This window comes from Neodiprion fabricii, chromosome 4, assembly GCF_021155785.1.
Source record: "Neodiprion fabricii isolate iyNeoFabr1 chromosome 4, iyNeoFabr1.1, whole genome shotgun sequence".
NCBI classification, from domain to species: domain Eukaryota; kingdom Metazoa; phylum Arthropoda; class Insecta; order Hymenoptera; family Diprionidae; genus Neodiprion; species Neodiprion fabricii.
In genome coordinates, this window is record NC_060242.1 from 9,377,887 (window position 1) to 9,405,255 (window position 27,369).

General features: G+C 37.0%; 1 protein-coding gene across 3 annotated transcripts in view; it reads right to left on the reverse strand.

The window, feature by feature from the left end:
* The window catches only part of LOC124179349 (proteoglycan Cow), a 108,201-nt gene extending 81,127 nt beyond the window's left edge, over positions 1 to 27,074 (reverse strand). For all 3 annotated transcript variants that reach the window (XR_006870016.1, XR_006870015.1, XM_046563600.1), the window contains exon 1: positions 26,871 to 27,074. Coding sequence is in view for 1 of the 3 variants with exons in the window: in XM_046563600.1 (XP_046419556.1) it covers positions 26,871 to 26,972 (102 nt within the window). In the remaining 2 variants the exon portion in view is untranslated. The remainder of the gene's footprint in view (positions 1 to 26,870) is intronic.
* Between the last annotated feature and the right edge of the window lie 295 nt (positions 27,075 to 27,369).

Genomic DNA, 27,369 nt, shown 5'->3' on the forward strand with positions numbered 1-27,369 from the left:
GAGGAAAGTAGGAGAATCTATGATGACGAATCGGAAAAAAGAGATAACCGAAACGTTGGAGGATATCGATAATCAACATTCAATTTATCACCTTACACGTAAGATATTACGTAGCCAATTTGACCTCTACCTATTAACAAATATAAAACACAGATTATTCGGAGAGAAGAATCAGGACATGGTCGCAGCACAGCGTGCACAAATTGTTCGTCCAAAAAATCAAAAATATTGTTCAAACTACTCTACGCTTTTCATTTATGAGGATTCGTGTCGTGATTTGTAATGTGAGAAAGAGAATGTCCGAGCTTCGTCATCGGTTGTCTTCCAGCAATACCGCGGAACTTGTGGAACAACGGATCGAATCTCACCAGGTTCGGAGGACGTTATGGCAAAAATATTATACAGCCTTCGTGGATATGATTGCATTCAAACAAGTTCGGCCTTTGGATTACATATTTGTCGTAAGCGTCTGATCTGGTGGCGATATCCTGGTCCTTTCTGGCCAGAGGATCTAATCTGACTGCCTAATTCGTCGCTGATTTGCCTGTTCCGCTAATCCCTTCGTGAGTTCTCCTTTCTGTCTCTTTCCTTCCTCTATCTCTCCTATTATTCTGATACTCACACAATGTAGATTGATGCTTATTAATGCACGACCACTTTGCGATACTTGCATTGCAATACCCACTCTAGTGCTTGTTTCATGAACTCATTTTTCGTGCAGAGTAAAAATTAAATGATTAATTATGGGTAGAATGACGAATTGGTGAAAACAAAAGGCGTTTTGCATTTGCGATTACATTTAATTTATTGCACTCATATATAATACGTCTGGTACACTTGGGGACAATGAATCTGAGACGACTAATTCTTTACACTAGACAGTTATTTTGGCAATACCGAGAAACCTACAGCGCCACAGTTGGCCGAGCGCGAAACAAACTCAATCTCAATAAACGTAACATAACCCATGAACGTCTAATCTGACTTTAAAATACGTGTGAATCCGGCAAGTCATTATCCCCACGGTATTCTAAGGTTAGATGAATATGTATTACAATGTATTTCTTGTCCAGCACAATCGTTATTTGTGTAATGAGTGCACGTGAATAGGAGATTCTTGATAATTGTGCTACCCACGCGACTCAGAACGTCCCAGTCTAGTGCTGGTTTAAGGGGGTAGTCTCCCATCTCAATGACTTTGTTATGAATTTTCTTTTTCATAGTAAAATTTATGTAAAAATTTCTAATTTTTTACACATAAAAAAGGAAGTTATATAGTAATACGGAAGATTTTTTTGTTCGTTTTTGATGGTTAATCTCGATGGTATGCCCCACCCCTATTTCAATCTGGCTGACACGATACCTCAATTTTCAAGTATCTGTAAAAACAAAAAAAACTAAGGGATTATTAAAAAATTCACTTACTGCTATCACCTGAAATAAAGTGATTCAATTGAAAAAAAAATGGCGGGCTATTGAAATATTCGACCGGTTTTTGCAACTTAAACTGTTGAAATAATGGATTAAATATTAATAAATAATTTTTATGGTGCTTCAGGCAATAAAAATTATTAAAACAAAGTCATTGCGGTGGGAGACTATCCCCTGCTGAATCCTACCTCGCAGAAAGTGACGTTATAGCGAAAATAGATTCACATTTTAGAACATTAGATTTGTTACTAATTCTTAGAGTGAATCAAATCTCGAACACAATTCTTTCAACATGATATTGATAATTTCAGATTGCTCAGGAATCCTCGCGAAGGTCACTACTTAACCTTAACCTAACGAATAGTCAACCTGTGAAATCACCGAACTATGGAACCAACTGCTCTGCTAAATTACCATTGTAAATGAAGAGGAAGCGACATGCATGGGCTCTCTATCTCATGGTTAATACCAAATACTATCGACCTAACCTAACTTAAAGTTAGCCCTCTACTTCACTGACTGGAGCAAGCGAGAGAGAAATATCACTTTCTGTATTTCTGGTCGGGTCACGTGCGACAAGCACAATAGGAGCATTCACTCCAACGGGTTATATAATTCATTGCCTTTAGTCCATGTTTCATGACACTACGACTTCATGTGGCAGAATAATGGACCTTCAAGTTGGTCAGAGTGAAGCACGAACCACCGAAGGACCGTCGCACCCAACGCTGAGGTCCATAGGTTGGCGTGCAGTGCGCACAGGGGCGTAGCCACTATAATATACATATAGTCTTGTAAGAGCACTTGAACAGCTCCGTTATAGTTCAAACCTGTTAAGAGCATGAAGATGCTACCAGATACTATTAAAGAATTAATGAAATTCCCATACATCAACCATTAGCATTCTTAATGATTTTATCTGTACGGGACGTTCCGGGCATGTTTTTTCATGCTTATAAACAGGTCATTAGAAATTTGGAAGCACGAAAATGTAATGTATTCCTTACACAACTTCTGCAACTCATCTACCTTTCAAAAATCACTAATTGTAATTTTGAAAATCAAAGAAACAACTAAAAAGTATTATGGTCTAGTTTATTCGTCTTGCTTTTGAAAAGTCTAGCTAGCGTAAGCACGTATCATGTAATCACAGGCGGACTAATCGGAGACTGATCAAGAGGGTGTATTTGAAACTAACAGTTGATTACACATGTCAACCATATGTCGCGACGGTCTGCTGGGTTATCAATTCACAGTTAATAGTACACAAGTTGACTGAAAATCGACGTGTCATGATCAAAACATAATGAGGCAAAATCTTGAAATATGTAAAAGGAATTACGAAATTTTTGAATCCTATTACATTTGCTATGACGTGCAACATAATATCTAATTTTTGTCTCGATGTTGTTTTGATCTTGCCGTTTCTGAGAAGATTCGTTGACAAATGGTTGGCACAGCTTTAACTTTTGGCTTATTGACATTCAGACGTTCCAGCAACTCTAAGTCAAATTATTATTCATCTGTCAATATTACGTCGACGTTGACTTGTGAAACGAAACTCGAAATTTTGACAAGTATGCTACCTGAGAAGGCAGACTTTACTGAGAAGTGTATACAACTGAGAGTTAAATGGTACCAACGGACGAACCAATCATCCACCTACGATCAATTGGTGTGAATACTGTTGTGTAAATGAAAGGGTTGAAGTAAGAATGAGAGTTAGAATTTCGGATAAAATAGAAAGATCAAAGAAAAAAAGGGCCACAATATCGAACACCGAAAGATACGAAGATATGTTTCGTAGCATATCAAAATGCAGAAAGTCAAAGTATAGAAGAGCGAACGACAAATGAATACCTCTCTGGATTGCGTGTAAAGCGTCGTTTACAAAATGAAATTACTTCCGAAACGAACAGACTTCTCGATCTGGTGTCGATTTATCGCATGTCGCGTTTCGCAACATATCACTGAGCCACTGCATGCCTAGACGATGCTGCGAAGGGCCGTCGTGTGATGTACAAATGCGCCCTCCTGTCACCGACGACTCATCGGCTTGATGCTGAACTACCCTTCGACCTACTTTCTCGACGACGAACTACCGTAATTGTTCCGAAAGGCTTACCGCAGTAACCCCCTAGACGCTACATGATGGCAAACCGACTGGTGAAGCACGACGTATTCTGGAAAGGGCCATCCGAGCATCTGCAGACACTCAGCGCGAGACTTCCCATGTTTAGTGACCGCTGCGCTGGCGCGACTTGCGAAGAACCGGACGTACAGTAACTTGGATTCTGCCACGTTCGATATCCCTAGAAATTTTACGACCCACGGTGTTGGATGAGCACCGTTCGCACTACTGGCCTTGCGCGTGCGCCGCAGTCTTTTTTATTTGCTGCTCAACCTGAACACTGATCTATAATACAACTGGAACGCTCACTGCATGGTTCGGTATATGGCTGGCTTTCAGCCAAGAGAAATAGCTCGGCGGTGACGTGCTATCTCTCTCACCCAGGTACAGTATTTCAAAAAGCTTATACACTCCTTTCGCACGCGTTTACTCTGTGTTTGTATAAGGATATACGTAATCTACCTATACGCACATTTGCATTAGCTCAATTAATCGCACTTTATAGTACTCATGTCTCAATTATATAAGAATTCTATTTGAGTAATATTTAAGAAGTGGTAGTTTGATTCGTTTTTAAATGTATCCAACGTGCTTGTTTTATAGTTCAGTCGTTCAGTGGGTGACAACAAGTTTGTTTACAAGCTCTATGGTTTCTATGTGGTTGCTATTGATATAACATTTTTGCTTTGACTGTCCCACGCATGCGCAGTAGCTAGTAAAAAGAGACAGCAACTCACCACCGAGCTATCTCTCTCGGCAGAACCACCACCAGTGCAGTGAACATTCCACTCGTATCATAATTCAGCGGGCCTGAGGCGCGCGATCGGTAACGCTAACGGTGCTCATCTAACACCGTGGGTCGTAAAATTTCTAAGGATATCGAACGTATCAGAATCTATTTGAGTTACACAAGTCCGCAAGGAGTACAAGCAGCGAAATGTCGAAGGATCTTCCCACGAGCGTACCGCACCTCACCCCTCAGGTGAAACAATACCACACCCACGGTCTTAGACACACGTCTGTCAACTCCAGTGAAAGGGGTAGGTCGCTAATTGAGGATACGTTGATAGTTTACTAGTCACCACCAGGTTCATTGCGATCATCATACCTTCGGTAGCGCGGGCAGGTTCGGGCGGGGAGTACAGATAAAGACAGCACTGCTTCATACGGCCATGCTTCTATCTCTCTGTCTTTGGCCCACCAGTGTGGGTTTAAATCAGTATTGCGGTTATGTATACAATAGTCTTAAAACCGCAACGATAACTAGTGTCCGTGATAGAACCGAAATTTGCCCTTGCTAAACGACGCGCATAATCGTGGCTCCCAGAATTGTAGTTTCCAGACCCGTTTGTAAGACCTTACCTTACCTCCCTTACGTGAGAAAGCATTGCACAATAGTAGATGTGGCTACATGACACGTGATACACCGAACCAATCAGAGCCTGACGAGAGAGGACCATGTGACGCAACGATAAATTCAACAAGATCGCCAGGGTTACCGATCAACTCGGCTTACTTTGCTGTCAATCATCTAGCGTGTCACACGAGTCGTGATATCGCTTTGACTCCTTTCTCATTCCACTCTATTATCTGTATCGTCAAGTATTTTTCTTTTCTACATTTGTTAGCGCAACTATTATAACCACCGCAATCCCTTTTTCTTCTAATATGACGTATAGTTTATCTACTTCCTTGTATAATGCCACGAATTTACGTGATTTTGATATTTGTTCGATGTATTAAATTTACATCCTGTCTCTCTTTCTTCCTAGCTATGACTTGACACAAGCCAAGAGCTCACGCAGATTCAAATCTCCTTTACCGCAAGTCATTACGTGACTGGCTAACTTGTTTTTACCTGTTGCAAATTCTCAAATATCTTTGGGCTTCAGGTGCTATGCATATATTTAATGATTAAAGTAGGAATTGTCTATTCCGGTTTCTTCATCTCATATCGCCATTTCGTTATCTACTATCGCATCTTCTGTACCTAATATCGTAATCCTTTCTTGGTCTGACTAAAATAATTTCACTCCAGTCTCAATTATCTTCATCGTAATAAGTGAGTCGGTCATTTTACTTAGAACATCGAAACCCTAAATATCGCAATTGTTAACTGTATAATTAATCTAGTTTACCTGAATGGTAACTTTACCTCAGGAAATAACATCATTATTTTTCCATCGTTAATTCTCGGTATATCAAGTAAACCAAGTTTGCAGGTAGTAAAAAAAACTCAATTCCTACTCCAAAAATATAGCAATCTAGATATCTACGTATTGTTTAACGATTGAAACAATTATTTAAATCTGGAGTAAAATCCGTCACTCATTATTTGAATTACTTCCAAGTTCAAGTATCGCATTTAAATCATTGTTACTTTTTTGTAAATACCTGTTAATGCTAATACATTCTCGCAATAAACTTTAAAAACTTAGGACCTAATTAGGCTATCGTAATTAACCACCTTACCATGCCTGATATTTAGTGTAACCTGTACTGCCAGAATATTCTTTGTAGAGTCCTATAGTTATGTTTGTTCCATTGATAATTATAGAGACCAAATGCCGCAAATTAGGAATCCACCTAATTCTTGCTTACCTTGTTAGCACTTTCTTTGCTTGACTGTAAATTGTTAATGCACGCTAGCCTAACTATACCTGATTATTATTAACACCTCTGATCTATTATTAATTTTGAGTAATAGTAACGCACACACCACACCAATACCTATTTTATCGCCTATCACTAAATTATCTATCTCGCTGATCTGTTTTAAGTCTCGTTTCTCTGGATATATCTAATTTTCTCGCACTTTTGTCAATACACTTGATACTCTTACCGCACTACCTGCTTTTCTTTGTGTTTTCTATTTACTTTCACCACGCCCCTTTGCTGTACCTTTTCCATACAGAACTAACTGTGCAAAACCATCGCAAAGTCTGATATAATTTCCTTTACTTTTAATTTCCTATCAAAATTATCTCTTCACTTGTCAAGATCGGTAACCTGCGCCGTAGGGTAACGAATTGATAGCCCTCGACTATTTGATCTTTAAATATTTTGACAGAAATATTCGTTACACTATGTATCTACTTTGCATGCGTGTACCTGATCAAAAAACATACCAATCTGGCCATCTTAAATAAAACAAGAGGTCGCAGGAAGCAATCTTTCTTCTTGGCTGGTGTCTCGGCATCCACTGCAGTTGGACTATATCGCTCGTATATCTCTTGATACCAAAGAACTTTTGGATCTTGTGAACTTCAACAAACCCCGTCGCACGGTAGTTGCTCGTGCCGAGCTCAGCACAGCCAATTTAAGAGCTGTCGGTCAGGTGAAAAATTGCCCAGCACGAGGTTCCAACCAACCCATGGCATGCTGTATCGTTCTACCACAGCCAGACCCATACATACCTATAGATTGTACCTGCATGCATTTAAAGCTAACGCCCACCACATGGAGACTGTATAAATGGGTACCTGTATCTCCGTTCGCATATATACATACATACCAAGGTGAGCACAATTTCTCCTGACCCAATTAAATCCAGATGAAAAACCCTAAAAAAAATTCCTTGAATTTCTTTTTCCAAACATGTTTCCAAATATAGATTTACTGTTTAACCGGCCAAGACGGCGAACCTGATTAATCGGCCAATGGTTAAACCGGTTGATAGTTAAACGTTTAATCGATTATTGGTTAAATCGATGGAATAAGTAATTTGTTCAAAAATTTATTGATCAGCATTTTTGATGCGGTAATTGTAGTATTCGCTTGAGTTCATTATTTCAGTAAGGAAGGAAATTTTTCACTAGTAAAATTGGCAACGTGGTTACAAGTCATTTTTGAATCCCTGGTCTTCAATTAATCATGGACTTAATTGTGTTCAGTAAGATCGTGACGAATAAACCATATATTAAATATGAGGCAGTTGACCTCTCGGATTGAGCCCCCGATTTTTTATATGATTGTTATCACTTAGAAAGGCACTCGGTTTTTTTTAGATTTGTTTGACTCGATTTGAATTTTCCTAAATTTTCTAAAACGGTTTTATTAATTGACACGATTACAAATCTGAAAAATCATGTGTCAGATATCAAGATTTTTAAACTTAGAGGCAGAGTAGGGAGATTTTTCCTTCTTTCTATTTTCAAGCTTATTCCGAAAAAACAACTTTCTTCCGGTAATTTGAAAAATTTTCAAAAATCTGGTATGACGTATGAAAATGTTTCAGCAACCATCCATAGTAAAATGATTCCCACTTCTAATTTTTGAACGTGTTTTTTTCGGAATAAACTTGAAAACATTACGACGGAAAAATATCCTCACTCCGGCTATAAGCTTGAAGATTTTGATACCTAACACACAACTGTTCAGAATTTTTTCAGATTTTTAAATTGTATCAATCAACAAAATTGTTTTAAGGGTTGTAGAAAATTCAAATCGTAACAAAAAATAAATAAAAAAGAAAGTAAGTGGCTTTCAAAGTGAGAACAATCATATACAAAATCGCAGGTCGAATCCGAGAGGTCAAGGTTTAGACCTAGGTCGAAATGGTAAGGACTGCCCCATACGTATTTCCATCCCTACTGAAATAATGAACCCAACTAAATACTGCAATTACCGGATCAAAAATGTTGATCAATTAATTTTTGAACGAATTAATTATTCCACCGCTTTAACCAATAACCGTTTAATCGTTTAACTATTAACCGATTAACCATTTATCCGGTTAAACCATTAGCTGATTAACTAGGTTAACCGTCTTGGCCGATTAAGTCAGTTAATTCGTAAATAAACAATGTCGCTCGCAAAATAGTTTTTTTTTTCACTCTTACACTCGCAAATATTATAGTCTAAGAGCTGGTGAGCTTTTTAGTCACGTCATTTCATAAACAAAATTTTCCATCTTATCGTACTCTGTCAACATAGCTGATAATTGATTCGGAAGTCTGCCTGGCCTCCAGTACTGGAGAAGGCGGTGGGAGGGGCGCAAAGGGTTAAAAAAATCAATTGAAAAACGTCATTTCGTAAGCGCTAATTTTTTGTGCGGTAGCAGGGAATGATATTTTGAGTTGAATAGTAAAAATGGCAGACACCTCGGTCGCTGGAAAAATGGCGGCAGACAACAATAAAGACATGCGAAATGTATCTAGCTTACGTCATACTACAAGGGTTGGAACAAACATAACTTTTACAGGAAGTCATCCAAATTCTATATACGAAAGGGCAGACAAATATCTTGGCTCGAACACCGTGGCAGACAACGAAAAAGACCGGTAAATCCGCGCAGATTTGGAAGCGGGCGCTACAGTTATTTTCGATTACCAGAATTTTATTTCGTTATATTGTTATATAGCAGAGTGAGCATATGTATTGTTAAGTATTGTTCGTAATTATTATTGTTATTATTATTATTCATTATTTTTTTATTGTTATTATAAATAATTAATTGTGAAAGTATAAGTACATTTTTCAAGCACAAATACAAAATATACGTAAAAATGGCTAATTTGTTTTTATACGTCTTCAAAATCGTCAAATAATTCGGCTGAACTGTTGCCATCGTTGTACTCGTCGTCGAAATTATTTTCAACGTCCTCGTCGTCTGTAAAGTCAAAAAAAAAAGGTAATGAAAGTGTGGCAGTGACCGTATGCACGACTAGTTTATAAGATAAATATGTATACCTGCAACATCCATGTCTTCATCTTGACTCGTGGTTTGAATTATTACGTCATTCGCTAAGGGTGGTGATATTTGGAAAATATATTTCGGAAAAAAAATTCCGACTCAGATATTAAAATTACACCGTGTACAACACGACGTATGAGGCTTAATATTGATAAATAACAATAAAAAATAATTTATAATAACAATAAAAAAATAATGAATAATAATAATAACAATAATAATTACGAACAATACTTAACAATACATATGCTCACTCTGCTTGTATAACAATATAACGAAATAAAATTCTGGTAATCGAAAATAACTGTAGCGCCCGCTTCCAAATCTGCGCGGATTTACCGGTCTTTTTCGTTGTCTGCCACGGTGTTCGGGTCAAGATATTTGTCTGCCCTTTCGTATATAGAATTTGGATGACTTCCTGTAAAAGTTTATTTTTGTTCCAACCCTTATAGTATGACGTAAGTTAGATACATTTCGCGTGTCTTTATTGTTGTCTGCCGCCATTTTTCCAGCGACCGAGGTGTCTGCCATTTTTACTATTCACCTCAAAATATCATTCCCTGCTACCGCACAAAAAATTAGCGCTTACGAAATGACGTTTTTCAATTGATTTTTTTTAACCCTTTGCGCCCCTCCCACCGCCTTCTCCAGTACTGGAGGCCAGGCAGACCTCCGAATCAATTATCAGCTATGTTGACAGAGTACGATAAGATGGAAAATTTTGTTTATGAAATGACGTAACTAAAAAGCTCACCAGCTCTCCGTCTATTAGTGTTTGATGTAAGAAAGGTCCTCCCGACGGATGAGCTTGCTAGCTCAAGTCTAACAGGTCACAGTTTAAATTTTTATTCCGCATTCATTTATGATTGGACAATTTTCCTCTTCGTTCAAAATAAAATACTGGTAAACTGTTCAATATCTTTTAAATTCATGCATAGATCCTGGAAACTGATTTTTTAAGTTTTCCAAATCTCTATAACAAAGCATACTTATCATCATTCGGGCACACATTACAGTCATCTGAAAAGTACCGATTGTTACCAAACAAAAAAATTCCATAGTGTTTGAACTATTGGTTTTTCTCTATATGATTGTTACACTAACGTTGAAAACATGAATTTCATGAACATATTGCCATTGAATAAAAATAAAGAATACAATCTTATATCGTTGTATGTTTGAATGTAAATTTCACCGCATGAAGGATTCCCATTCCTATTCCTGTGAAAAATGACGCTGAAAACAATTACAGTAATAATACAGATGTAATACACTAATTAGAAACACTGGTTGTGCAACTCTGCGCATATACATCTAGCATACAGGGTATCTCGAAAGTTCCGGGACAGCTGAATAACTTCAAAACTTCGAGTCGTAAAAAAAATGTTGGGTACCATGGTTACAGGGACGTTCCCTAGCTATCTAGTCATGAACTTGAACTTCAACTTGACAACAACCTTCACGGTTATTTAAAGATCAAGCCGATTTTTTAAATAGGACACCATGCTTTTGATACCTGAAAAAAAGCGGAAAATTCATTGATCGCAAATTACATTGGGCACTTCAGATTTTGACCTACGTATATTATCTCAAGGTCCAACGCTCAGTTTAGACCGAGGAAGAGCAAATCCTTAAAAATTCGCTTTCTGGGACATAATGTTACTCAAAAAAGCTTTAGAAGTCATAGGCATACACTCAATGGTAAAGGTGGCCTTGAATTGAAGGTCAAGTCAAGATCATTTCGGGGTCAACTTGAGAATTTTAAACGTAAACACCGGAACCACTCTAGTCACCCGTTTTAGCATCATTTCCACTATGGAAGTGTACTTGAGCATAATCAGAAAGTAAGAATTCTCACGAGACTTTCCATCCCTTGATGTTCTGTTCCAAGTTGTGGGAGCACAGTGTTAGATCTGATTAAATAATCTCATTCCTGTTAGCAATATGGAAAGTAGGTTTGTTTCTTCTAGTGAGGAAGGTTATTATTATGTTCAACAAATACCCCAAAAGAGCCCTACCCCCCTCGTTTGTTTCCGCACTGTCCCTTACTGTGTGTTGAGCATTAGCTACGCATCCAACCAAGAGTGGCTACGCTCTCTTCCTGCAGTTTTCGACTAGCCTTCCGACTTCTCCTGTTAGGGCACCTCTATCGTGTGGAAAGTACGCCGAGTCTACTTTCAAACTACTAGGTTTTGCTCCCTATTTTTCAACCACGCATTGGTAACTATTGCAGCAAGATTTATTGTACAGAACAATGTAAGGGGGGTGGCTGCTTTAATGCCCTTTAATCTACTTACAAGCTCTTGGCCTCTCTGCATTGGTGCCTTAACCATCAGAGCATTTTTAAGGATTTTCACGTCCTTGGTCTGAGCTGTGTGTTCGACCTTGAGAATACCTTCAGTGATAAAAAATTTCAGAATCCAATGTCATATCCAATCGTGGAATTTTCCGCTCTTTTCATTCCTGGTGCCAAAAACATGTGGTCCCGTTTGAGCAAAGTCGACCTGGCCTCAAATTGACTTCGAATGTCATTTCCAAGGTCCGTGATCACGACTGGATAACCAGGGTAAAATCCCAGAACCTTAGTATATAGCGTCTCTTCTACGAGTCGAATTTTTCACATTATTCATCCGTTCCGAAGCTTTTGCACACCCTGCATAAGTTTACAGACATAGCAAACGTGCTTATAGTGGCTACAAAAAGCATTAGGTGAATTATTGATTAACAGGTTGCCAAGATAGACCTAGGAAATGGGGGAAACCTGAAAATATGTGGAATTTTTTCTTAACAGAAACACAGTCCAACCGGAATATAAGAGGGTTCTTCCTGAGAGTCATGTATTTTGTAATCAATAAAAATAGAAGTCACGAACGTATGCATGAAGAATAAATAATTCATCACTAAGGTGATGGCATTATATTGATTGTAAACATGTAGAGTCCAAAATATTGAGGCTAGGGAATCGCATCCCAGGACTCTATTGTTGCTTTCGATACTCGGACCTAGTATTGAAATCTAAGCCTAGGAACATTTTACGTATGATATTTGTGCATTCCGGACAATATACAATATAAATTGCTTCATGTCTCTGTAATTGTAGAGGGTTAGTTGACGCAAAGTCACGCCCCTTCAGATAATCACTAATGATCTCTATTGAGGTCTTTACATGTTTTTTTGAAATTCTTTGCAATTGTCAATATCCCCTTCGGATCAGTACTACACTCCGACATGATCACCTTGTGAAGATAAAGTTAGTACCATTACTAACTTCTTCAAAGTCATTTTGAAACTGCATTTATCATTAGGTGATTGAACATGTAAAATTCATACTTTCCGTTTGATTTGTGCATTCGCTCCGACAAGAAAATGATCTAGTTCGAAGGAAATTCGGCAGCCGCTAATGCTACGTTTTACGCGGCTGTAGAACGAAGAATTTGAAATATCGCATTGGGAGCCTCTTAGTTTTTTTTCGCAATAGCATTGGCAAATACAATGTGTCCTTAGACCATTGCCATAAATTCAAGATTTTCAAATGTCGACTGGACTTAGAAGAAAATAACTCAAAATATCCCAAAATCGAATGTTATCCAAATGAAAAATGAAACAGTCTTTTATATATACAAATACCATTTGTACCTAATTAAAATACCGAATTTTTTTCATTATTGCACGAATTTTCGATCATTCACTGGTATATGGATGTAGGTTTGTTGCTAGAAATAAATTTGATTGGCCTGCAGTTTCACGCAGAATGTTTTATTATGGATGTTCTTGGATTCGTCTCCTTTACACCTTCCAACTATACGTTCCTTTTCTCAGTCCTCTGCCAGAAAATACCTCGCTCCACAGTCTCTCTCGGATGCGTACATTGCTATTTCACCAAACGCAATCTTCTAGGTATATGGCGCCTATTTGGCGCGTAATTCAAATTTATCTAACATATTCATGTGAAGCCGACTTGAGTGGTTGCTCGGTAAAACTCTCCCAATCTCATCTTAAGAGCCATCATAGTCCAAATGTGAGTATTTCCGCGCGGTGTAACTGGAGCGTGCCATTCTTGAATTATTTGCTAAAATGACATTTTTTTTTGTCGAACGCTAACTCGGAAATGGATGGACCAATTTAGCTAAAATTTAGTCCATTGGTTTGTCTTCGTTCTACCTAAAGCCGATCCAATTTTTAGCGCAATCGTCAAAACCATCCATAAGTTGTTTGCGGCAATGAAAAGGTTTTGTTGAACATTTTTACTTTCGCATAAAATATCTAAATAATCTGCCCATGTTCCGATGTTTTTTCTACTGGGAAAGCATACAATTTGTCGGATTTCTTTCTTTTTTTTACAAATTATTTTTTACAGATTATTTCTTGTAAATTTTCGGTTTCACCCCTATTTGTTGCTTATTTTAATTACATTTATGTCGCGTACATCTTTACGTAGTGTTGTTTTATTTTACCTTTGACCTTGGTCGTTTCGCTTTTACCAGAGTGGAGTTTTTCTCTCCCATTCTTCGCATATCCACCTATTTTGCTGAAATCTTTCAACATTTTATTTCGTATTGTATGTTCACCTTTTTTTCAATTTCGTAAACCATATTTATTGCAAGAGTATATTATGTAAACAGTTCCGCACTATTAGTTTGTCTTTCAGACATCATCGTCTCATGGACAGAAAATGCCATGAAAAATGAAAAAAAGTTAATTTTGTCTTAACATTTTTCAAACGTTGGTTATGTAATCAACGATTTGAGTTCGTCTCGTATTTGAGTTTTGAATTTATTCACAGTAACTTATAATTTATCCACGTTATGTGTGCATGACAAAAATCATAATGGCTCTTATCAACAATCCCTGTACACATATGCTTTAGAATTTTCCAACGCATATTACATTAGGAACTACTTATTCCTCAAAACAAACAGTTGTAACTATTTTGAAACCGACACAGCTGCGGTTAGCTCTACATAACCTATGTATGTAGGTACTAGGTACCATTGTTTCTAGTACAATGCCCCTTGTTCAGCGATTATTGAATCAGCAATTGGTATTCTTCATTATCGGTAACATGGCCTACGAATTTCTATCGATAACGCTTAACGTGTGAAACAATAATTCCTCACCTCACCTTTTTCTGTTTCTGTTCACAAATCTAAAGGACGATGCGATAACGTTCTAAATACACAATAACCATCTACGACCATCTCGACTATTATTCCGCTCACTTATATTATGGTTTTATTCAATGGCACAATTGTTTTATTCAATAAAGGAATCTGTTTCAACTTAGCTATGCTAATTTAATTTTATCGTCCAATTTCACTCGCAACTCTTGTTTGAAAGAGACTCATTCAATATAATACAAGTATAAGTAAAATATTAATTATAGCTAAAAATTGGAAACTTATTTCACCGAATGAAATTTTATCGGTACCGAATACTTCAGGTGCATTGACATCAGCTTTTTTGCCAATTTCATTAATCAATCAACGTATTTCAGTTCACTATTCGGGGCATACGGAAAGAATTACAAGAGCTCAACTTTATTTATCTCAAAGATCAGAATTTCTTTCACAAGCACGAATACCTACAATAGTAATTAGTCGGGGGACTGTACGACAATCGATAATTATCAAGTGGGACAAATTTCCGCGTGTAATCGTAGTGTTCAATAGATCGTATCACAAAAGCATTTTCATCGCTCACGCAGTGACCGCAAGCCACGAACCCTGCCCACCCACCCATTCACCTAACTAAACGGCCCGTTGTGGACAAGAGCGTTGCGAATGCACCTCCTTCACCGTCAGCAAACAGGTCTGAATTCCTAACGCGATACCGGCTGCTGTTACCGACCTAACTGGAGGCGAAGGTAATACCAACATCTGATATATCATATTCATTATCACAGTGAAGACAAACTGAAACAGTAATATGACGTGGGTGTAACAAGTAATACGACACGGGTTACCGTAGATGAATGCACTTTAAAAAGTTAACATAAAGTTACAGGGGCGTCGTGAGTCATATAGCACACCGTAAAAAATTTCAAGGGTAAAGTTACCAAATGGACCGCCCTATGACCCATCCAGGCTACCGAGAAATGCCTACCCATAAAATTGTCATTTTACTATTTTGTGAGTGGAAAATTGAAAGTATCAACCAATTTGTAAAAATATCTTCGACGTGCATAAAGTCAGTTTCATGACCCGTGTGAGTGTGAATTTCGCTGTCGTTATTGGAAGTACAAAATAAGATTAATAACTGTTCATTAATTAGGAATTATCTTACTCTATTGGCTTAGGTTAGTGTAGAGTTTTATCAACTATTTACTTGCAATAAAATTTGCTTTACAATTCAACGCTGGTTAATGTTAATACATTTTTATTTCACTGATGTAATGTTAGAAGGAGGAGTTGAACCAGGAACTTTTAATTACCATTCTAACCACTACGCTACCCTATGATTTGAAATGACAGCATTTTTCCCTATTTATTTTAGGGCCTTAGTCTGCCATCCAAGCGATGCATTTCGATGCAAAAGCAGTTCACTTTGCAGTGATAAATAAATTTGTTCTTCAATTTGCAAAGTGAATAAATTTTTTTGTTTGTTTTACGTTCAAAAAGTGAGTTTAAAATTTATCGTCAGACATCAATTGTACGTTTCACAGATTGAAAACCTCCCTTGCCGTAGTTTTGCACGACGACGATTCAAAGTGGAAGTGAAAAACATTATTGTCCGCGTGTTATTGAAATAATCAAAAGAAAATGTTAAATTTGATTGAATGATTTAATTTCAACACTAAAAAACTAATGATCACAGTGCTGACAGGTTAGAAAAAAAGTGTTTGACAATTGTATCAGTAAACTAAACAGTGTGCTGTAAATTATTCGCCACGAACAGCATAAATTCACCCATATGGGTGAGTTTAGAGAACAAGAACACTAAATTAGTAAATTTACTATCAAGCACCAAAACTTATCCGCGTGTATGCTAAACTGGGGGTGGTAAAGAAAATCGATTTGCAATACCATAATGTAAAACTACCACACCGTTGAATTGATAAATTTTCGCTTATTATTTACAGTGAATGTTACTTATCCACGAGCAACTATTTCGTCATGTCTCACGGATACGAGGATTACATCACCGATAAATGATGTAACAAAGGTTATATTTCAGTGATACACCAAACTCTCGATTGCACATCCCCCCCACCGTAAATATCAACAGACTTATCAACATAATGTGAATACTGAAAGATGTGGAAGAGAAATAAAAAGAATATGACAAAAGGAACATAGACGATGCAATGCTATATTTGTATAGAGTAAGAAATTATACAAAAAGGAAGAACTAAGACTAAGCCTAAGATATTCCTCGATCGATCACGGAGAGTAACGATGCGGATTTACACATGGAGACAGTGATTCTGGCATGGCTAATTTTACAGCCGAGTCGACTACGTCGCCAATGGAATCTACCCGCAGCGCCACCGTCGATTGTAGGCCATTGTCGCAAGCTCAATCTTCGTAAACATGACAGGACCGAGAACAATACAAAATTAAATGGATTCGCGGCCGGCCGGCGGTGGCGCTGCAGGCAGAATCCATTGCCAACGTAATCGACTCAGCCGAAGAATTAGCCGTGCCAGAATCACTGTCCCCACGTGTGCATACATGAATATCCACGTTCTGTAGAGCGACATTAACTACCAAACAATATCAATATACCGGATCAACTGCGGAATTATGTTACATCGGTGACAACTCGATTTTTGTCTTTTGAATGAGTAATTTCGCGTCCTGTATACGCCAATTTCTAATTACATTTACGTATAAATCCGATATCAACATCATTGTTGACGCGCCAAGCGAAAAAAAGAACCCCGAACCTCCAAAGATCCCATATTATTCAAATTAAATAATTCGAAGGCTTTACGGGAGAACTTGAAATTGAAATAGTAGTTGAGATTTCGACAAAATTTTTTATACCTTATTTCGAGATGTTTTAGCTCGGAGAAGCAACAAAATTCGTTGAGGGCGGCTCTCCATAAACTACGTAGCATTATTTTGAACACTTTTGAACCCCCCCATGTTATCTATCGTGAATATTTCCCAGGTCCCCCTCCCCCTCCAGAAAGGCAGTAGTTTATGGAAAAAAATGTCATCAAAAAATTCATAAACAAGTAGTTTTTTTTTTTTTTTATTTTTATAATTCTAAGACATTCGACGGTACAAATGACGCGACGATCCACGCAGGCAAACCATCGTTGACGGGAAATAGTGCATTATACAACATGGGAATAAAGTCAAAGATAATTCCCGCGGGTGGGACGGTATCACCTCTATAATTATGGAGTACAATAAAAATAATAAACTGGCATTTGTTCCATATTAGCAACATCAACAATTCACATGCTAATCAATTGATATTTCCACAATTGAATTCCGAAACTGTACTGATATTTTTGTTTTTTTGATAAAAAATTATTATAACAGATGAACAAAACGAATCAAAGTACTTTTGTATACAAAATCATTGAAATTTTACCTTTCATGTGTAAGTGTGATTATTTTATTAATCTGAAAAGTAGAATATTATTCAAAGTTCATAATAATACAGAAAAAAAAAAATAGTTGAAAATTGGAAAAAAGAATGAAAACCAGAAAAACTTTTCTCCCGCTTATCAGTTAAAAAAAAAATGAACATTATCGTTCAGTCGGGAATAAAGAATTGTTCCTCAGCTTTTTCGCAATAAAGTTGAGTTTCAAGTGTATTTATTATGAAGGCACGTTATTGAAACTCGTGACTGCGAAAAAGATAATATTCCTCGTGGAAAAATGAATTGGAATGCATCAATTATCGAACAACTAACTTTCGATACTCCGAGTTGTAGGAAAATGTCTTACAAACTTAAATCAATATTGACAATAACATATAAAGTAAAACTTTCGGTGGAAATATGTTACCAAGCTCTTGATATTTCCCCAACTATCGGTTACCAACCAGCTGTGATACACTGTGAATCTTCTAAAAATTTAGGGTATGAGCTTCTGTTGGCAATTTATATTTTCCACAATTTTCTCACAATTTTTCATTCGATCAGATTGAGAAAGTCAAGACGTATTTAGCCGATTTAGTGGAAATGTGTCACCTGAGAGATCATGCGGTCGAACATTCTATGGCTTGAAAAATAAATCTTCTCGACAATATAACCTCCTGTATGGCCTATGTAGTCGTACTTCAGTCGAGGAAAACAGTTTTATTGTTAATCCAGAAAATTAATATCCTGATCGTGTTCATGTTTTCAAGTGAAAAAACTTAGTGCCTTGGAAATAACTTGTACTGTAATAAAAGTAAATTCTAACCTCACTCTACGCGGGTAATTGTGCAAAAATATCAGCAGCCTCAAAATGTAAGTTTAATATTCTGCAGATATTTCCAATATTTAGTATAAATTAAATAATCATCTAGGATAATATACTTGACTACTACTATTAAAGCGTCACTAACGAGTAGAAACGTTTACCACCGGTTTTCTATATGGAATTCCGAACACGTACATCTTTATTCTATGCAACATTAGCGTTGAAATATGAAGATAGGTATGCAAGTCGTGATGATTGACTGCCTTGAATCACTCCGAAACCATGATCAGAGGTGCCTTGTCACGGACTGTTTTACCGACGGATGGATTCACGCACCGATTTCTCTGTCGGACATTGTGAAAACTGCAGATTATTATGATTTCCGAACAAGCTACAATCACCAATTATCACAAATTGCCGATTCTCTTAATTGAATATTATTGTCGTTTCATAAAGCAAAGAGGTTTTTAGACTACTGAGTTCGGAATTTTATATATATTATCGCTATTAAACGTTTTACGAGTTTACTGAAGTGTAGACTTCGACAAGTGTAAAAAAACATCACGCAGCTAATATACACATTACGATACACAAACAGTAAAACGGTGTCAATTTCAGTGAATTTTGCTTGTTAGTTCGAATCTATGCCTCATAAATAATCGAATACCAAAAGTAAAAAAAAAAGAAATAAATAAAGAAAATAATTTCGGTGTTCAATATAAACCAACTATCTATGGCATCCCCCTTAGAATACAGATTATAACGAGCGCAATTAGTCATAAAAAATTAACGGGTAATTATATCGCGGCACGAATTTGCATGTATTTATATAACGGTACATTTAATTACATCTGCGAGTATGAATACCGGATAGAGTTCACGTTTGCGTTTCAAGTCTCGATGCATAAATAGTCCAGTCAATTTAAGATAGGCAAAAAATCGACCTCACTTTGCATTAATTCCGTTTTCGTTTTTTCTTGGTTCAATCGTTGGGGGGGTCACTGGGAGTCCTCAAACCAAAAGTCGACCAAATCGGCCCCTTGCTATCGCCGCCATCTTGAATTTGATGAAAAATGGTTTTTCTTGAATAACTCGGCCATTTTTCGTAAAATTCAAGATGGCGGCGATAGCAAGGGGCCGATTTGGTCGACTTTTGGATTGAGGACTCCCAGTAACCCCCCCCCCCCCCCCACGATTGAACCAAAAAAAAAACGAAAACTGAATTAATGCAAAGTGAAAACCTGTCTTGACTGGACTAAAAGGCGAGCGATGGAGCGAGCGAGTGAGATAACCGAATGTCGCGGCGAGACCGGATCGATAGCACACCGCGTCGTACGCCTCGCAGCTACAACCCTTCTCATTCTCATTCGTCCTTTAGTTCTTCACCTTATCGCCGCCGCGGCGTCACCTCCTCCTTTTCTGCGTCTTCTGTTCGTCTTATTCTTCTTCTCTCACGCGTTGTTGTCCTGCTTTTTTATCCTCCCCGATTCCCACTCTTTCTCCATGCTTTTCAAACGGATTCGACGCGTTCGCCTTTGCGACGCAGCGGCAGGGTAACAGCCTCAGGATCGTAAGAACAGAGGCGCCCAGCACTGATTTTGACCCATTCGCCTTTTTGTACACTGTAGTGTACGATCTTGATTTTTGTTTTTTTACGAATTTCTCTAGATATATCGCATATTAAATAAATGTCAATTATACATGTCCGGCAAAAAGTTTGGGTACACCAGTCTTTTGTTTATACAGTACGAATTTCTTGCCAAACTAAAAGTCAGTTGGCGGACTCAAAAATAGAGATAATCGAATTTCCCTATCAGCGTTTTAAAGAGGACAAATTTACCTTTGTTTTTCTTGTTTTAGAATGTTCTCTACCATGTTTTTTTTTTTTTATTTTTGCCCTGGCAGGTACTTTTGAACATGGTCATTTTTCGGTTATATTTTTGGCGAACGAAAATTAACCCCACAGCTTAAGGAAAATTTTTTCCTCAGTTTTGTCTATGGTAAACTTGAAAAGGATATCAAAACCTACATTTTCGGTTTTTGGAAAACTTTGCACAATCTTTTTGTTCGCACTGGAGTAGCTAGATTTTTTTCAGAATTGGTTCAAAACGACGTAGCGAGGCCAAAAAATTTTTTGTTTACAATTTTTGAAAAAGGTATATGAAGGTAAATTTGTGCTCTTTGAAACGCAGCTTGAGAAATTTTATTATCTTTATTTTTGCGTCTAGTGCGGAAAGAAATTTCCACTAGTTTATTCAAACTTTTAGGCGGCAGTGTATGAAGTGTTTCTTTACTCAAATAACGACATTTTAAGTCAATATATTCATTTTAAAGTGAACGGGTTAAGGGAAAAAAGAATTTCGAAATACAGAATGACAAAATATAGAAAGGTCAAAAATGGAACGGCGAAATTGAGAATCTGTATACAATTCTATAGTTCGGCATTCTATGTTCTGATCTTACTATTCTTTTATTGTACTTTTCTATACTTGTACTTTCATAATTTTTAAATTCTATGAATTACGCTTTCACTTTTCTAAAAACTCGATATTTATTTTCATATTTCTATATTATTACCTTCATAGAAAAAATCCTCGCGGAAAATGACCTCTTAATCAAATTTCAAAAGGTTGTTCTCCGAATTCTACGTTTTCCTATTATAACACGGGCACAGCGTCATTTGAAAAAAAATTTTTAGATTTCATGCCGGAGGAATTTCGAGCGAAATCCGTACCGCAAACGGTGTAAAAGTTATAAGCCTCGGCTCACAAATGAATTTTAATTAAAAATTCATGTTCAAACGTCCTTAGCGGCTAAACTATGGACTTGACAATAAAACATCAAATGACACTTTCGTACAGAATTTAATTAAAAGTATGCTCCGAGGTTCAAGTCCGCGCGTATCATCAAACGCGGCTAAATGGCGACAATTTAAGAAATATTACATCTTTCCCATGTTATGTTATGATCTTTCAAAATTGGACTCAAGAGATATCCTCGCGTGAATTTTCTTTTTTATATTAATTAATAGATCATCGCTTAAAGCACATTAGTGAATTGAACAATGACGAAGTACCTTATGCCGAATCCCTTATACGTTCCTTTCTTTTTTTTTTTACTTAATAAAAATAAAAATTGAGCTTTACAAAGACACACCCGAGTGTACGATCTAATACAATGAATTGTAATACAAATACCCAAAAGCACGCTTGTCGAGATGCCAATTATCATTTTTGAATATCTAAAAAAACATTGACGCATAATTATCGCAAGATCAGAAGAATGGTGACTTTTCACTTGAACCTGCTAATGAAGTTGGCGCTGTGTTGACCGTCAATCCGCGAATGTCCTCGAAAATATTGATATCGAGACAAAGCCAGAGGCACAAATAAATACGGTATAATTTTAAAGGCGGATATCGTAAAAGATAACGGCCAGCTAAATAAGAAAAAGAAGCATCGTTAAAATCTTGTTACACGTATATCATTAGAATTTCTAAGTTCATCTCGAGTATTATCCTATGAAAACAAGTCAATCCACAGCCAATTTGTGGGTATGTAGAACGTACGATAAGCTTATGACGAAGTATTGATTTTGACTACGTCTTTTCTACGTAATTTGTATTAGTCGATTTCACGTTTTGGCTGAAACAAGTAAAACTTGTTGTAAACGAAAAATAGCCAAAGCCTAGGAAACCGAGTTATGCCGACAATGAATTGATTACACCAAGAATGAGTGTTTTCAAAGAAAAAATTGAAAAAGATATCCAAAACAATATGACGGACACAATAAAATTAAACTTACGTGAGCGGCAATGTGTTATACGCGTACATAAGTTATAACAACGCCAGAACTCTAATTTTACTAGCGAATTGAAAAGAGTGATTATATAGAGAGAAACATTTTCACGGATAGCTGAAAATTCGTATAGTTGAAAGTTTAAAGTTCAGTGAACCAATTTCATAATAAACTTCGATGATCACTGTAATTTTGGTTTGGCTCACTAGAACTCAATGTCGGATCGACCAAACTCTGTTAATCAACGTGGAGCGGTCAAGGATGCTATAAAAATTGTGCAACTAACTTGTTTAACTATTGAACATCATCCCAGATGTTAAACATATCATTGACAGGATACCGCTTTAATGGTGACCTGTAATAAGGTTTGTGATTGGAATAACTTATCTCACATGATCACTGATACGATAAAGCTTGTCGTTTATAATATAGTGGTTTTCTTTGATTGTTCTCATTTCATATGACTGCTCAAATGTATCTGCATAATCAAGATGTGCGTAGCATAAGAAACCATAAATGTAATTGCAATAACTATACCTTTATCATTGCATTCAGCAGAAATATAACGCAGCTATTGATTTTTCCTCGCTTATGAATCCTACGTTAATGTTCAACGTCACGCTGCAATAGTTCGCATTGACAGCAATATTTAATGGCCATAATTAGGTAATTGAAGAGCTTCGGTTAAAAGGCTGTAAATTACTTAATTCGTAAACAGTTAGGTTGACGTAGAGTGGTCAGAGTGTTTGACTGGTTAGTAATACGAGCGTGCCGGGTTCGAATCCCTCTGATCGTGAGCGCGGACATTTCATAGATTGGTGGTTAATAATAAGTTGTCGGCAACTCGATGCACGGTGGTATATAGTGTATAATGCGAATAGTATATTGTCTACCAAGGGTGGAAAGTGGATCGTTTTTTGTCCGCGTGTGAAATTTGATTTAACGTTTCTTTCTTGCCAAAAATCCGGCATCAAATCACATTAATCGATAAATTGAAATGTGTATGTAATCAGGAAATTGATACAATATATATTATATGTATTCGATTTATTTATAATATACTATTAATTAGTACAGAGGTTTGAAAGTAACTTTTCCGCCCGCTGTTGATTTTTATTTCCCGCCGTGCGGAAAATAGTTACTTTGATCTCGGACTTTGGGTAAATAAAAAACGCGAAATCATACATGTGTTATATAAACACAATCAACGATAGTGTTCGACTTACGAACCAACCATGTCTCCATGGTTTGGGTTACTATATTTTATAGTAGAATTTCTGCATTGCAACGCCTACTTTACAAATGTATCGTCGACTGTACCGATAAATTTATAGTTCAACACACTGTAATTTGACAATTAGTTTTAACTATAAAGCTTAACTGTCCCCTCGGAGAACAATCTATTTTTTGATATGCAATGGTCAATTACAATGTTCTCTTATTTTATCAAAAGTGAATATTATTTTGAGAATAAAATAAGTAGAAGAAATGAGTTTAGCGAACAGCGAATTAACTAGGAGAATGCGTATTGTTGAGCGAGTACTTTACACGTTATCTAAGATGATAAGAGTAGGAAAACTGGCATAGTTAAAGTTATTAACGTTGACGTAACAAAACGTTGAAATAAAAATCTTTTTTTCGCAACTGTAGAATAACCTTGGAGGAGTTCAGTTTGCAAAATATATATAATTTTTTACTCTCGTGTATCACGAGTTACTCAATTTCGTACAATCATGAAGATGCGAAATTACGCGTGTTTTTACAAACGCATTGTTACGATAACGTTACACACTTCAACCTTCAATCACTTTTTAATCCTAAATAAAATTCTTTATACTCTTTACCATGTTATAAGCCTGGATTGTCAACTCAGTAAATAATCTTCAGTACTTGGACAGCAGTAATATTTCGCACCGATTTTATTGCAGCTTCGTCAAAAGTTTAATGCATACACAGGGGAGACGAGGAACTGGTAAAAGTTCCAAAAAGAAAGAAGAATGAAGATTAGTCAGAAGCGAATAATTAAAATAATCTTTATCAAAATCTGATCGACGATACTAGATATACGTAAAACAATTAATCTCCGACTATGACAATTTACGCACACAGGATTGTTTCAATAACATTTTTTCGTTGATGCTTTTTGACTTCGATACACACCCCGCGCATGCATTATGTCATCTAACAAAAGGTCTTCTTTTTTAAACCCTTATCAGTAACTACACTGATTTTTCAACCCCCTCCCCCTCTCCTCTTCCCCCCCTTCCGGTGAACCTAACAACTCTCATCATCTTGATAGATTCTTTTTAATATTACAAGTACGTACTTGAGTTTCAATTCCTCGTTCATCTTTAAATGATAAGTCACTTTTTTCCAAGAAACGAATTCAAACTTGTCTGAAATATTGACCATTTTTTGTCATATTCAAAAATTATGTGTTTCCGCTAATTGTAACGACAGAGAAATGGTAAAATCTCTTTCAAATACCCATAATCATATTCTTTCCGTAAACTGTGCTGTAGTGTTTTTTATTTTCCACATTCAACGGTAAACAATCGGATTTCAACGATCTAATTTTTCGTTTTGAAGTAACTACTTATCATGATACATTTTTTTCGCGATTTATATAAATTCAGTACTATTTACAGATGTTGAATATGAAATGATATCAATCCCTAATAAAATTGGAGTTGGTAATAACGTTCGTCGTAAAGTTGTTGAAACCATTCACGCTTAGAAAAAATCGTTATTTTGCGGATTTTGGATTGTTTGGGATTTCGTAAGCCGTAATAAAACAAGACACGCTTATCTTTTCCAAACTTAACTTCTTCAGAGTCGTTAAAAAATTCGAAATTGATGATCACCCCTGAGTGTCTTGTTACGTTATATAATGTAACTATTTACTTCAACCTCGTAATCAATGATGCAAGTCAAGCTCATAACTCCAGTAAGATATGGACGTTACTTCCCTCGCTGATTTAAAAGACCTCGAAGAGGAAAAAAAAAAGTAAAAAAAAAAAAACTAAGAATTATTTCTGGATTTCTTCAATAATTAAAGAACAATCAATAGATAACGCATCTCTGAAAACTGCAGAAAATTATCGTTACAGGTAGAGAAATGTTCAGCAAAAATTGGACCCTTCTAGTGGAAATCGATAAAAAGGTAAGTAAGTGAGTAAGAGGTACTTTTGGGAATCACAAAATCTAGTGGTATTTGAAGATGACGCTACCGACACTGTCAAAAGGTGAGATTCTTGCGATTCCTAATTTATTATTTTCAAATGATTAGAATCTGAAATATGTTGATTTGAAAATTGTAAAACGAAATGTTTATGCACAATTTGGAATTCCAATACCTTTTGAACCAGGGATCATCTAGGGCTAATTGTTAAAAATTGTTGAACAATGTGGGGGAAAACGAGCTTTCTGAACGAAAAAAAAGTCGATAAAAAGTGAGTTTTGTATTATAGAGAGTAAAAGTGAGAAAAGCGAGTAAGCGGAGAGCCCTGAAATGCACAACATGTACAGCACATGTACAAGTAATAGCAACTTAAATAATCAGCAACCACTACTGGCTCTGTGTTACACAGTGAAAACCTTTGGAGGGGGAAAAAAATATTAGATTTGTAACAAGATAACGTTGCATGACTTCGCTCACATAACGCGGTGCATGAAGCAGTTACATGCAGAACTGAAACACGTAACGAGGAGCTACAATCTCATACGTGAATTAATCTTTCCCACAACCCACCGGCGAATTTAATAGATGTCGCGCATTATTGGTTTTTTTTTTATATACTTTTTCAAATAAGAAATAAATCTCCACTGTTTATCATGTAGAGCCACAGAGTTAATTCGGATTCGTTGTAAAAGAAAAGTTTCTGGTATTTAACAGACTACAAAGTTACCTTCCGATGACATTATTTTTAATCCTACTAGTATTTGACTCGCTATGTCGCTAACGGTTAATGGTTGGTAAAAGTATGTATTTGTAGAAAAGACATAACCCTCAACTTTGAGTGGTGAAGGATTAGACTTTTTCAACAAGTTTCAGACAATGTAGGTGTTTTTAAGCCGAATAAAATTTGTCGTAAATCACGTTTGACCTCTTTTAGTGGTAACAGAATTCTATGCATTTTAGCAGCGTTCGTTTCTTCGCAACACCCCCTATCAACCGGTGAATGCAAAAACATCAGACAACTTGTCACCCGCGTTGAAACATTGCGAATTGTTAACTACTGGAAAAGTCAGCGACGTTGAAATCGGAATGATCGATTCTTAATCGATAAGGAACCCTAACGAGATGGGAAACGCGTCGCGAGACGATGTGACAATATTGATTTCTAGTAGCTCCAACCCCCACGCTGTAAATACATGAAACATCGTTCGGTAGAAAACAAAAGAAACTGTTATAATTTCAGTTGTCCTATTTCGTTTGAATCCTTTCACCTACCTCCTCGGCGAATTCGAAGTCGCCATCAAATTTCCTCTTCCGTTTGCATTCGGCGGCCACCGCGAATAGCAACGCGATGAAAACCACCCACGAAAATTTCATCGTTCGATGGTCGGACACAATAAATTAACTGTCAAGAACAACCGAATGCGGCCTGCGAGAACGGAGAGACGTGAACCGATATTACAACGCGACGATCCTGTTCAGGACTGGAACGAATTGTGACTGCGCGACTGCGGATTACCGGTGGGTGTGTAGAGGGGGGAGGAGGATTACGTCAGGGAAGAGACGGGGATCAGGAGCGGAACATCAGCGCCATCCAGCGGAAGGAATTGGAACGAATTCGAAGTGCCACCCCCTCCTTGACCGCCCTTCGGCGCTCGGTTGCCCCATTTTTTCACCTTGAGCCTTGAGAATGGATACTGGCGCGCCAGTCAATACCTCTGTCCTTGCCTGCCAGCTTACCGATACCCGTTACTTACCCACCACGTTACACCTC